General features: G+C 40.6%; 1 protein-coding gene across 1 annotated transcript in view; it reads right to left on the bottom strand.

The window, feature by feature from the left end:
• Positions 1–13,238, bottom strand: part of DGKI (diacylglycerol kinase iota) — a 212,287-nt gene that overhangs the window by 25,537 nt on the left and 173,512 nt on the right. The window contains 1 exon segment of the mRNA XM_040561335.1: positions 4,257–4,282. Within this exon segment, the coding sequence (XP_040417269.1) occupies positions 4,257–4,282 (26 nt within the window).

Here is a 13,238-nt window from a genome sequence, read left to right as displayed (position 1 = left end):
AGCTCATGTTCTTTTCTGAGACTCCCAGAGTCTTCTCCTTTTTCCACAGGTTCAGACTTCTTAATGGGGCAGACAGTACTGGAGTACACACCATAATGCACAGCACATCCTGCCTCAAAGGGAGAAGTTCATATTGGTCAGCAAAGCATTTTGCTGTATGGAATGGAGATGCCACCACCTTCTACAAACACACTTGATCACTCCCTTCCTTATAATTCATACAGCAGCTCTCTTCACCCAGAGGGGCATCCAGAGACAGACTTGTATCTCCCACCCCAAGCTTCCAGTCTGAAATTATGCCAAGCAATCCCTGTGGAAAATTCCTTTAAAAATGTTAATTTGAAGGTCACCATTTAACACACACCCCCCCCCTTTCACTTCTAATGTACCCCTGGCTATGCAGAAACGCCTCCTAAGGATAAGATATCCAGACTGGATTACTATCATAAAAGCATTCCCTGACAGAATCTGAGAGATCTTTGGGTGTCTCCATTTTTTTTTCAAGAAGAAAATCACTCTTCATCTTCACCCATTGTGTCATATTATGACAATGTAATAACCGACTGTCTCCAAAATATCTCCTTTGAATATATTTGCCTCTTGCCTTAATTTCTCACTTGTGCCCTACTCCCTCATGAATTTGGAATCTAATGCAGTAAAAAGATATTAAGTTTAACATAGCAGAGCTTGCTAGAAATTATGCTGATGCAACATAAAGCTCATCTGATAGAAGAAAAGGCAAAAAGCTCAGTTTCGTGGGCTTCCACCCTAAGCTCCTCTCTAAACTACTATGCTTTGAATTTTACTTAGTTCCATTTTGTCAGACAATTAGGGAATTTGGGGTTAGCTTTTCTATCTGGTCTTTTTGTGTTTTGGTGTTTTGTTTTAAAAAGAAAGTAGATGAATTTCATTCTTTAAATGCTCATTTCCTAAATACCTGTACCAAAGACAAAGACAAAAACCTTCTCAAAATCTTTAAGAGATTTTGTTTGTTTGCTTTTGAGGCTTGGGATTTTCTATTAGCACTGTTTCCCTTTCTGTGGCAATTAAAGTGGTTCTGTTTTGTAGCTGATAAAGGTGCCTTTAACATGTGTCCACAACAAGAAGCATTGTGCACTGTTACAATTGTTCAATAGATGCCCAGTCCCAGACAGATGGTGCTTTATCCTCACCCTCTCCTCAATACAGCACAATGCGTTGTCCTGTCAGGGATTAATGGAAGTGACACTCACATAAGATGCTAATTCTGGTAGCAACTCTGTTACTACACTACAGATGCTGAAACTACTGCTTACAACTAACACGGGAAGCAGGTGCTGAACACTGAACATTGAGAAACCAAAGAGAGGAGCACAATGCAAGAACCTGTTCACAATGCAACCAGAAGATCATGGACAAGGAGAAAGAGACATTTGAAAAGGAAGACAAGGATGATGGGAAAGAAAAACACAGAAACAGTAGGGAAAAAAAAAAAAAGAAAGAAAAGAAAAAAAAAGTACTGAAGATTAAAGAAGAAAAAAACAAAGGCCAGGAAGAACCAAATGGGAAGTTAATGTAAAAGATCCAACACAACAGAGAAAGTGTCTTTTCTCGGTAATGGCCAACACATCACACCATCAGTAAACCAGCACTAGAAAGGTGCCTCGTAATAGGGAAAAACAGCTGAAAGAAAGTGATGCCATTGAGATAGATTATTCTATGGTTGGATTTTAACACGCTGTACACCCCAAAGCAATACTGGCTTATAAATCAACTTATAAATGTTTAACATGTTGAATAGGCACACAGTTGAGTACCGGTTGTTAATGAAAATAAAAGTCCTAATACTGATTCTTGGATCCCTACTCCAAGAAAAATATGCCAGTAGAAGTGTGCATAAACACTGTAAAAGGCAGACAGTTCAGAGAGAAATTTTCAGCTCTGTCGTGGATTAGCTCATTTTGTGCTTAGATAGATTTCAGATCAAAGACTAATTTGAAATGCTTCCTCAGTTATGCTTGAAGTGGGCTGAGAAGCACCTAGGCTTAAATCAGCTTGTGCTACAGCACATCTGTCATGTTTTCCTTTTGGTATTGTGCTCATTTACCATGGTCTGCATGTGGCACAGCGGGGCAGAGGAAATCCAAGGTATTGGACCTCTCTTTCTGAAAAAATCATTGGGGCATGGGAAATCTTTTGTGTCTGAGAGACGTTCTTACATATTTAAATGTTTGACAAATCTAGCCAGATATGTCACAGTCATGAAACATAAAAATTCGAATAACTAGCACTATCCCATCAGTAATTGGTCAAGGAGACACTGGCCTTTCATCCTGCACTTCAGAGAAAGTTTCTTATAGCAGAAAGGGAAGAGTGAGAAAGAGGAGGCTACTCTGAAATGTTTATCAAGCCTGAAAAGCCAGACCCTGGCAGCAGATGGTAGATGAAAAACAAGAAGATTTTGAGAAAGAATAGAACAGTATAAAAATACTGGAAAGAAGGAATGCATTAAGATAGTAGAAAATACTGAGGTTTAAAGATATAGTGGGAAATACAATCTACATTGTCTGTTGCTCCATTAATAGATAAATAATGAAGCAATAGAATAAATAGAAGGGAAATGGAAAAGCAAGAGCAGTCTATCGCTAACAAGCTTATCCACTAAGAAGAAGATTAAGTCCTGATCTTGAAACAGTATAATAAACTGTAATGTTTCCAAATTTATTCTGAGGGCTAGAGAAATGGTAAATACTGTTAACATCTCACAAGTCTCTAGTACTTTGTATTAAAAAGATATGGTCGTGCTAAAAAGCAGATGAACTATAAAATAAGAAAGCTACCTTTCGCTCACAAAGTCAGTGTGCTGCAAATCACTGGAAGTAAAGTGAGCAGCAAAGTCATACTGCATGCATCTGCCATTCTGCTCTTGTCAGGGAATCCACCGCTATCAGGCAGTAGGAATGGACTAGATGGATCTTTGGTCTAACTTCTTTGTCCATTTCTATAGCTTTCTTTACTAAGAAATAACATATCACGGAGATAGAAGAGAATTTATTAATGATGGTATGTTTGACAGCCACTATACTGGATTAAAAAGGACTTGGTTGAAGCCAAGGACAATGCAGGTCAATACCTAACTAGTAACCCCCCACTCCAAGCAAACATACATCAGTTACACTCTGTAGCATCTCCTAAGTCCCACAAAACCTCAATTAGTATTTTTATTGCTCACTTGTGTAGCACTGCACACATTTCCAGGCTCAGACTCCCCTTACATCCTCATATGCAATTGTCTTTGCTATTTCACATCTGGACCTTTCTTGAATAATGCTTATTGTATTGTCTGGAAATTTTGCTGATTTTGTAACTGCATATAATTTGGATGCCAGAAAAAAAAATATATTTCTTTTGCAGTCCAAAATAATACTACAGATTCAGAGCTACATAATGAACTTTCCCCTCTCAGTTTCAGTCTCCTTTTGTTTGTTTTTTTTTTCCCCGTTCCTTGTGCAACTCTGCCAGTGTGATTCCCTCCTGACTTGCAGTATGCCTCTGGACTTCAGTATCAACGCCACCATACTTTAATGTCCTCTGAAGGGATATATGTACAACCTAGCTCTAAGAACCTAAGTTGGTCAAGTTATTAACCAGCTAGTCACTGCATTCTTCCTCTTTAGTCCATAGGGAAAGATTAAATCCTTCAGCCTTCTTCAGAACAAGCACATTACCATAACCTGCAACTCTTGAAACCTGAAAATCTCTATGATTCTTGCTACTCAAGCAATGATATTTTCACATGTAGAAGCTCCTAGCTGTGCTAAATTCCATACCCTGCTACCAATTTGATTTTTGAGGTAACCCAAGATAACTTAGGTTCAAGCCTTTAAAGCATAATCCACTCTCCTCTGTTACAAAAGTGCTGTCCTGGGAGCCATAAGAGATCAGCTCATCTTCACTAAAACCATGTATTGTCCTTTAAGTCCACACATAACTTTCCATAGATTCTCTATGCAGTCATGTGAATAAATTGCAAACACTTTCAATGGTTCAGGTTGCTTAAGAAAGACTCATTTTGCAAATAACTCAGCATAGCATTAGCTTCTGCCAGGTCCAGCTAAACGAACAAGAACTTCATGTCTAGGTGTGAACGTTTGAGCAACATTGAACTTTCATTTTTATAAAGTCATTTTTGCCCAAAATAACTGTGTTAAAACAGTTTCCTAGCTAGTCATTAATCTCATTTTTAACGTTATTTGTATACATAAAACAGATCTTACCTTGATCTTCTGAAGAGACTGGTGACCTGAAATAAAAAAAAAAAAAAAAAAAGTCCAATCAAACTTTGGCATGAAAAGGTCACAAAGAAGGTTCAAATCGTACTGTGGGGAATCGGATATGGAGGAATTGAAAGGTTTTATTCTTGGGCTTAGTTAGAAGGAAGGACTGGAAGGCAGCTAACAAAAAATGTGCAGAAAAATGCAAAGACATTTTCTAGCAGCAGGTCCTGCAGACCGGAGTGGCCATATTGAATCATGTTCATAAGACCATGGTCTCACTATTAAGCGCTCAAGCCAATAGTTTCTTTTGGATATATGGCAAAGAACTTACCTACTACTGTTACTGTCAAAAATAGCTGATGTTACTGTTGAGAAAGTCCCGATCCCCCAGAGATTATCAAAGGGACCATAATTAAGTGCGAGCCAGGAGGAAACCTCATGGCTAGAGGTGGTGGAGGAAATAATAGCCTTAGAGGAAATTGCAGTTACTAAGGAGGCCATTTCTCTTCCTACTCATAATTAATGAATTTATAATAATAATAAGCCAAAGCTGCTTTCACAAAGGCAACAGAAATGGACAAAGAAAAAAAAACAGCACTCTCTGGACAGATGTAAATGCCGTAAAAATAAACTCAACAGCACCAACACAAGAGTTAGAGGATACCCTACCAGTGACTTAAGCCTCTGGCAATACTCCAAGAGCAAGGGATTATAAAACATGAGGGACATCTCAGTGCTCCAGCTGATAAACAGAAGGTCCCCACTGAATTTCAGGGATCTGTATCACAGTTCCTCTCACTAAAGAACTCACTCCTCATCGTATTGCCCAACATCCATGGCAAAAAGAACATAAAGAGGTGCAAACTATTGGCCCTTCATTTTTGCCTTTGCTGCAGTAGCTTGGCTCACAAAAACGGAGCTAATTGTACAGCCAAATCTGGGATATGCCTTGGTCATCAAGACTCAGCTTGACAACACAGTGGATTCGACCATTGCCTCAGTGCCTCCCTGACGACTTTTAAATGCATATATAGTCTTCCCACACACGTAACAAGAAGTTTGTTCCTGCAGTGAATGGAACAACTCATGCTTCCTTTCCAAGATATATTTAATTCTGCACCAATGTACAAAACTAACAAATTACTAAAAATTTAAAAATGTTAGAGTTGTTCAACAAACAGATCAAAGCTGGCATCTGAAAATCACCTAGAGAAGGAAGAAGGGAAAATAAAGTACACAAGGAAGAAAAGGGGAAAGAAAATACATATATATAACTGAGTCAGTGGGGGATAGAGAGAAAGCAAAGGGTTGGAAATCCTGGATTTAGAGGAACAGAGGAGCTGGGGAAGGAGTCTTGATCTTATTCCATAACAGGGGTTTGAAAGGTAAGGTTGAAGGATCATAGGACATCAGAAACAGATATGCACATATGTGGATGGAAAGAAAAGATGGAAAGAAAAGATGGAAAGAAAAGATGGAAAGAAAAGATGGAAAGAAAAGATGGAAAGAAAAGATGGAAAGAAAAGAAAAAGCTTTCCTAATGAGGTATGCAGAATTTTATTTTTAAAAGATAAAATTGCAGAGAAAGAGATGAAAGAGTTACAGCATGGCTGGAGCAACAGTCACTGTGAAAGGAAAAATGTGATTACCTAATTAAGATTCTGACTGTGCTAGAAGCCAATGTATCTGTATGGATCAGAATTAATTAATCCACTACTCCCATTAAATCCTCTCACTACTGCTGCACATCATAACTATGTTTCCTGCTCTGTTGCCAACCAAACCAGCTATGCCCTTCAACTTCAGCCATGTCTCTGGAAATATGGTAGGAATGCAGGTAACCCAGAGGATTAGTAGGCATTACTAGGACTCTCACAGCTTTAATCAGCAAGCCAAGCCTCAGCAGAAGCCCTTATGAGGGTCAAAACTCAAAACACAGATTTTTCTACAAGGTTACACCATGCAGAATGGGCCATATCAAAAGGTGTAATGTTTAGATTCTTAAAGATATTTTTACATGCAGGAGTCATGCCAGGGTCCTTAGCTCACATATCCTGACACTAGACCCATTTCTAACACAGTATCCCACAGTATCAGAGGAATTTATTCCTTCGTTTCATTTCTTAATTGCACAGTTTCATCACCTTTTAGATCTTAATGTGAAACAATAAAATAAACTAAACAGCTGGATTATCCTATAATTTAGGTCATCATTATGTATGGTAAACCAGATGTCACTTGCTCCTTAAAAAATAAAGAGATACTATCACAATAGCATGACTATCTCCATTAAAACATTGAAGTGAGAAATGAAAAATATGTTTGTGCACATTTAATGTGCCCAAAATTAGACTGTATTTTACAAAATACTAATCCCATGTAGTAGATCTTCTGATCCTTTTTTGCATTCCTTGAACTTAGTGGTTAAACAGTGAGTAAGCTAACAGGTACTACTGTCGCTACTAGCAGTGTTTTCATTTGAAAAGCTTCATCAAGCATCTTTTCCATAGGCTGGTATCCTGAGAAAATAAGGTTCATGCACACACCAAGGTGCTCTGATTATGTGTGTATATCTCTGCCTCAACCTAATAAAATTTGAGCCAGTTGGCTGATTTAATCCATCGTTAACAGAGGGGGCAGAGAGCCAATTACTGCTTCACAAGGAAATGCAATAGCATGAGCTCAAACTTTCTGAGGTAGCTGTGAAGACACAAAGAGAGGTTCTGAATATCTCAGCCACAGGAAAGCCTCAACAAGAGCTTCCACAATGTGTGATACCAAAGGATGAACCACAATAAACTAGGCTTCCTTTATTCCACTACTCACAGAAAGAGTATTTTGGCAAAGAATAGAGCAGACTTTCAACACTCTCCTACAATTTCAGGCCATGCATTTAAGCAGGAGGAGAGATTTTTCCAAAGCATTCAAGCACTGGCCTAACTGCGCCAAGGGGAGTCTTGCTTGTAACTATAGCATAAGGAAGTGAGGCTGCTGAGTCCTTTTAGAGTCCAGGCTGATAGTGCTGGGCACTTCATGCACTGTCTGGGCTATCCCATGCTTATGACAGGGAGGAAGGAAAGAAAGGAAGCCTAATGACCTGCTCTAAACCACATCCACTCACTCCACAGTCACAGGGGGCTTGCCTGACAGCAAAAAATCTGGTGCATGCTCATATTTCCGGTCACACATCTTTCTTTCAGTTCTTTAAGAAGTGTGAGGGATATACCATGGCAGCAATGGTCACCAAATGGGTGTCCTGAGAAGGGTGGATTCTCAGCTGCTAATGTCCACATAGTAAACATCTAGCTGACCTCTGGCAGCTGCCCTCTGAGTATGATTTTAGTTGTTTTACAGTCATAAAGAGTCAAGTTATCATTCCCACAACTTCCATGTCTTAAAAAAGTAGAGAAAAGTCAGTGATATTTCAGAACTAATATGCTGTCAAGATGTGTGCCCCTACCTGGATAAATACACTTTGCCAAATGGAATCGATAAGAAACTTCCATTTGCTTTTTTTTTTAAAAAAAAAAAAAAAAAAAAAAAAAAAACAGGAAAGGGGTCAGGCACTGCAATATCCTTATCTTAGCCATTTCAGAACAGAATTGCTTATTTTTTTCATAGCAACAGTTACTTGTTTGTGCTCTTACCTTCTGGAAATGTAACTTGCAGAAAATTAACAGTGCTGCCAAAATTAGCTTTTAGGCTCATCACCCCACCACCCCATCCTTCTGCAAAAGAGAGTAAAAAGGATAGAATGTCTATGGCTGGCTACATTTTCAGAACTGTGACATTTTTCTACCAACAATGAACTTTCAGAAACTTAAGTGTGAAAGGGAAGCCCAATTTCTAACATTTTCACAAAAAGGTAATGATTTGACTTCTCCCCTGCCCTGAGTTGGCAGAAGCTTTATGAAGAGCTATTCCTTTAGTGAGTAGCTAGACAAATTTTACTGTGAAGATAAGAAAGTGGATGAGAAGAGAGGAGGACGGAAAGCATGTTACCACCTCCATTTTCTTTACATGCTGTTTGTACCCCTCCTTTTGCTACAGGTCCTGCAATGGCATTCTCTTTCTGTTGCAGAGTAGCAAGTTCTGCTCAGAAGAGATATCAGCACTTGCAAGACTCGGTCTGCAATGGAAGCTGCACTTTGCCTGCTCCACCATTCCTTAAGCAAACAAAGCAGTACTTCCTGTTTGTACATGAGATGCATAAAGCTCTCCCAGTAAATATTTAGCAACACACAAAAAAGCCTGAATAACAATGTAAAAAGCCCCCTAATCATACATTCATGAGATGCTTCCAGGAAATCGGAAGACTTATGGTACTGAAGGCATGAGATGTGCCCACCTAAAACAGCACTGTACTTCAGAGTTCAGGGTCTGATCCAAAGTACAGTGGAATCATTCCACTCTTACAGGCTTGGGATCAATTGCTGGCAAAACTCTAATCCCCAGTATAGCCAAGACAGCCTTCAGCATCATGCAAGCCTTCCCCAAACAGCCAAACACTTGCAGCTGTTTCCCAGTGCACTCTCCAATGTGCAAGCACAAGATTTATTCAGCACTAGAGGGATGGAAGAGGGAATGTTCATTTCCAAGGAAGGCAGGGCAGGGACTGTCACATTTTAGAGCCTAGTCAACCAAGGCTTAAGAACCTAGAGAAACACAGCCAGCCTCCAGCAGATGAATTCTAACAAAATTTCAGGAACTGGGTACATTATTCATGAAGACAAAAGCCTCTGGAGAAACAAACCCAGAGCTGATGTAAAGCAGCTATTTTAATCAATAAACCTGTAGCAGAAACCATCTGCACCAGGTCTATTTAAAACCAGCCATTTAGAATTTAAAGGCCAAATAACAATCCATGCGCAGCAGTTCTGCTGGGTTTTATGACCATTCCTCTTTTTCCCTGCTAAAGCAATGTATTTCTGCAAACTTTCTCATTCACTCTGACAATACCTGCCTGTGAGCAACGGAGGGGAAGAGCTTTTAGATTAAATCCACTCCACCTCATTTTTTGCGTGCATCTCTTTGGAACTGACAGTGGCATCCCTGTGGCACTTATTCACATATTCTCCAATTGTAATGAAAGAAAAGTTTTAGCACATTAAGTATTTTTCAAATAAAGGTGAAGAAACACCCTCATTCACCACTCTGCATCAATCCCTCTGGGACTGGCAAGTTCCCTGCAGCCCTTGCTGCAGATGGTTCCTTGTGTCTTACTGGCAGAAAAGCAGAACTGCTTGCTTTCCTGCTCTCTCATCATCTCCTACTTGGAGAGGCGCAATAAGAGTTAAATATAGTGTTCAGCCTGGACACCACTATTTTCTTCGATGGCACTTAATGGAAAATACAAGTCTAGGAATTACTGAGAGCTTCCCCATCTTTCCACTTTCAGCCTACACATGCCCAATTCTGAGTGACCCTGCCAGGCTGGAGGAATGGGTTAGCAAGTCCAACAAAGGCAGATGCAAACCCATGCGAAAAGGCAGGCTAGGGGCCTATCAGCTGGAAAATAGCTTTTCAGAAAAGGGCGTATGATGTTAGCTGACCACAAATTGAATGTCAATCAACAGCGTGATCTCATGACAGTGGAGGCCAACTGTACACTGCGCTGTACTTGCAAGAGCATAGACGTAAGGTAGATGGAAAGGACTTTTCCCCTCGACTCAGTACTTGTGAGACTGCATCAGGTGTATTGTGCTTAGTCTGGAGCTTCCCAGAACAAGACAGACATTGACAAACTGGAGTGAGTATCACGAAGATGGTGAGGGCATATGAGGAGTGGCTGAGGGAGCTGGAGTCATTCAGTAAAAGAAGAGAAGGCTCGGGGGAAATCTTTTTGCTGGCTTCAGCTATCTAATGGGAAGGTATAAAGAAGCCAGAGCATTCTTGAAGTAAGAAGGAGGAGGAAAAACAGGATGAAAAACAACAGTCACAAGTTGAAACATGGGAAATTCAGATTGGATAACAGGGAAAAAAAAAAAGTTATCATGCAGATGACCAAAGAGGGGAATGGGTTGTGCAAAGAGACTGTTGAATCTCCAGCCTTGCAGACATTCAAAACTCAGCCGGACAATGCTTTGAACATCTTCATCTATAACTGGACTTATTTCAAGCAGGGGTGTGCATTAGATGACCTTCAGAGGTCCTTTCCAACCTATTTTTTTCAGCAATCTTATAAATCTCTCTACAAGGCTTTCTTCTACTATTATCCCAGCTTTCCTGTCATTCTTTTCTCTCAAATATTTCTCACAGGCAATGGCAACACTGTCTCTCACACGAGGGAAAAAGCTGACCAGCAATGCTCCCCAAATCTAAAAATTCCATACAAGTTTTTTTATTAGTTTGCAGAAATCTGTTCAGACATACCCTGTTAATCGGTACCAACAGCCTGGAGAGTCTAATTTTTTTCTAATTCTGATAAAGACAAAGATCAGCATACCATTTTTTCTGGTGTCTCTGTAGCTTCTTCTTGCAGCCTCAGTCTATACCTGCACATAAACTGCTGCCTCAGGCTGTTCATGAGCAGCCCAACATGCAGGAGTGTAGTCTGGTGCTTCTTATGAAAATGAAGAGAGCTCCGATGTATTCCTTATTGTGTCTCAGACATATCTGTCCCTTAAACATTCTATATCTTGTCTCACTACTAGCCATATTTTTACCTCTTAGCATTTACTGTATTTCTCTGTCCACTGTAAAATACTTTGAACGAAGGTGTGGAGCACCACAATGCTGCTATACCTGAAATTGTACTGACACCCAGAGGAGTGTCCTGGGAATTGCTGCTTGACAAAGGAATAAAAAATTCTCAGAACAAAATGTTAACCCAAGTGGGAAGGGAAGGGAAGGGAAGGGAAGGGAAGGGAAGGGAAGGGAAGGGAAGGGAAGGGAAGGGAAGGGAAGGGAAGGGAGGGAAGGGAAGGGAAGGGAAGGGAAGGGAAGGGAAGGGAAGGGAAGGGAAGGGAAGGGAAGGGAAGGGAAGGGAAGGGAAGGGAAGGGAAGGGAAGGGAAGGGAAGGGAAGGGAAGGGAAGGGAAGGGAAGGGAAGGGAAGGGAAGGGAAGGGAAGGGAAGGGAAGGGAAGGGAAGGGAAGGGAAGGGAAGGGAAGGGAAGGGAAGGGAAGGGAAGGGAAGGGAAGGGAAGGGAAGGGAAGGATGTTCTAACGTTCATATCAGAATAGAATGCTTTACCTTGGAATCACTGTCAAAACATAACTTAAGAAAGCTGTGTTGCATCCATGGAGAAGAAGGCATTTCCAAATGACCAGCATGATCACTGTAGGGTGATCCAGGTGATTTTTTTGTTTGTTTGTTTTGTTTTAATACTTGGCTCCTGTTTCTCTCACCACCACATGACACCAAGGTATCTCAGGGGAATATAAGACATTCAGTTTTAAGAAGGCTGATTCAAGCCTCTTTGAATAGGTATTCTTCCATTTCCAGACTTGAACTAAATATTTAAAATTTTCACTGGCCTACTCTGACAATTGTTGAACAAATCCGGGGGGGGGGGGGTGTGTGTAGAGACTGGAGGAGGAGAGGCAAAAGAAAGGCAGTGGCTGGTGTGGTACTAACCCTAAAAAAATAAAGTGAGATCTAGAGAGATCATGCAATATTCGGTTGTAATGACAGACTGTTAAGGAACTGGCTGCTGGATATAAGCACCACCTTAACTTCCTACGTGAAATTAAAAAATAATAAAAAAAAAAAAATGTTAAGAGCAAGCAAGTAGCAAAACATCTGACTTCTTTTCTCAGTAACCAATCTGTGTACTTTTACATTTCTCAGGAAAAGAATAACCCAAATGTCATCTTTTTGTGACTTTAACTTTTTGTTTAACACAAAGAAACAATTGGTTTTTGGTAACTGCAAAGCCATGCCAGCCACACTTCTGGCACACTAGGTATACCCTGATTAAGAAGTCACATCCCCAGTTTTGCCCTGAGGTTGGATAAAGGCAAAGCACAACAGCAGCTTGGTATCCTGAGACACCATCCAAATAATCTCAGGGCAGCTTTGGTTTCTAAACAGCTTAGAAACTGCCCTAAGTGGTGTGTTTGTTACCACAAAGCAAACCAGTGACTCCCGGTAAATTGCCTTTAGTGGTTTTGGGAGAAGGGAGACTGAAACATAGGAATCCTTTAGAAAAAGGTTCTTGCAGTAATGTTCATAAATAAGTGGCCTGATTTTCACAAGTGCTAAGCATCAATGAAACCTCAATTGTTTACCATTAATTTAAAAAAAAGAAAAAAAAAAAATCACTTCATTTAATGCACATAACGCACAGGTCTTTCTATAATCCAGGCAGAGCAGAATTGCTGAGCTCTTTGCACTCCTGCTATGGGATAAATAATGAAGAATAAAACTTTGTAATGGGATTTTCATATATGGTTTTGTGCTACACTTTTAGAGGCCTGGCAGAGAAACAAGAATCTAGGAGTCAGGGTTATACTGGCTCTAAGCCACCTCTGGCTCTCTGGTTTCAGCTCTTGGCATAATTTAGCCAGGTCCATCTGTGTCTGCTTGCTCATGGGCATCGACACTGCCAGGAACCGCAGCAAGGCTATGTGCTACAGCTCCGCTCCTCATGTATTTCCCTCCCAAACACACACCGCTGTGCCAGAACTGCTAAATGCTCACTCAGTCTCAGCTCCTGAGACAAAGCTGTGGGTTTTAGTGCTCCTTTCCCAGCACAGAGGGGCAGCAGGCAAGCAGGGACAACTTTTCTCCCTCTCGCCTTGAATGTTTTCCAGATGTCAGAATTTTCTCCTCTTGCCCAAGATACCCTTCATGAGGCTACTCAAGAACAGACAGTGTCTTCTACATCGTGACATATAAGCCTGCAGCCAGGGACCTAGAACATGCACCCAAGACATGGAAGAATAAGGGCAGTAATGCCAAGACACCCAATCTAGAGAAAGGGCTTCCTCATCCTCAGCAATTCCCAGACAAACCGGAGTCTCTCCCCAGCCCAAGCGTGC

This window comes from Cygnus olor, chromosome 1 (assembly GCF_009769625.2).
Source record: "Cygnus olor isolate bCygOlo1 chromosome 1, bCygOlo1.pri.v2, whole genome shotgun sequence".
Lineage (NCBI taxonomy): Eukaryota > Metazoa > Chordata > Aves > Anseriformes > Anatidae > Cygnus > Cygnus olor.
This window is presented reverse-complemented; position numbering and strand designations above follow the sequence as displayed.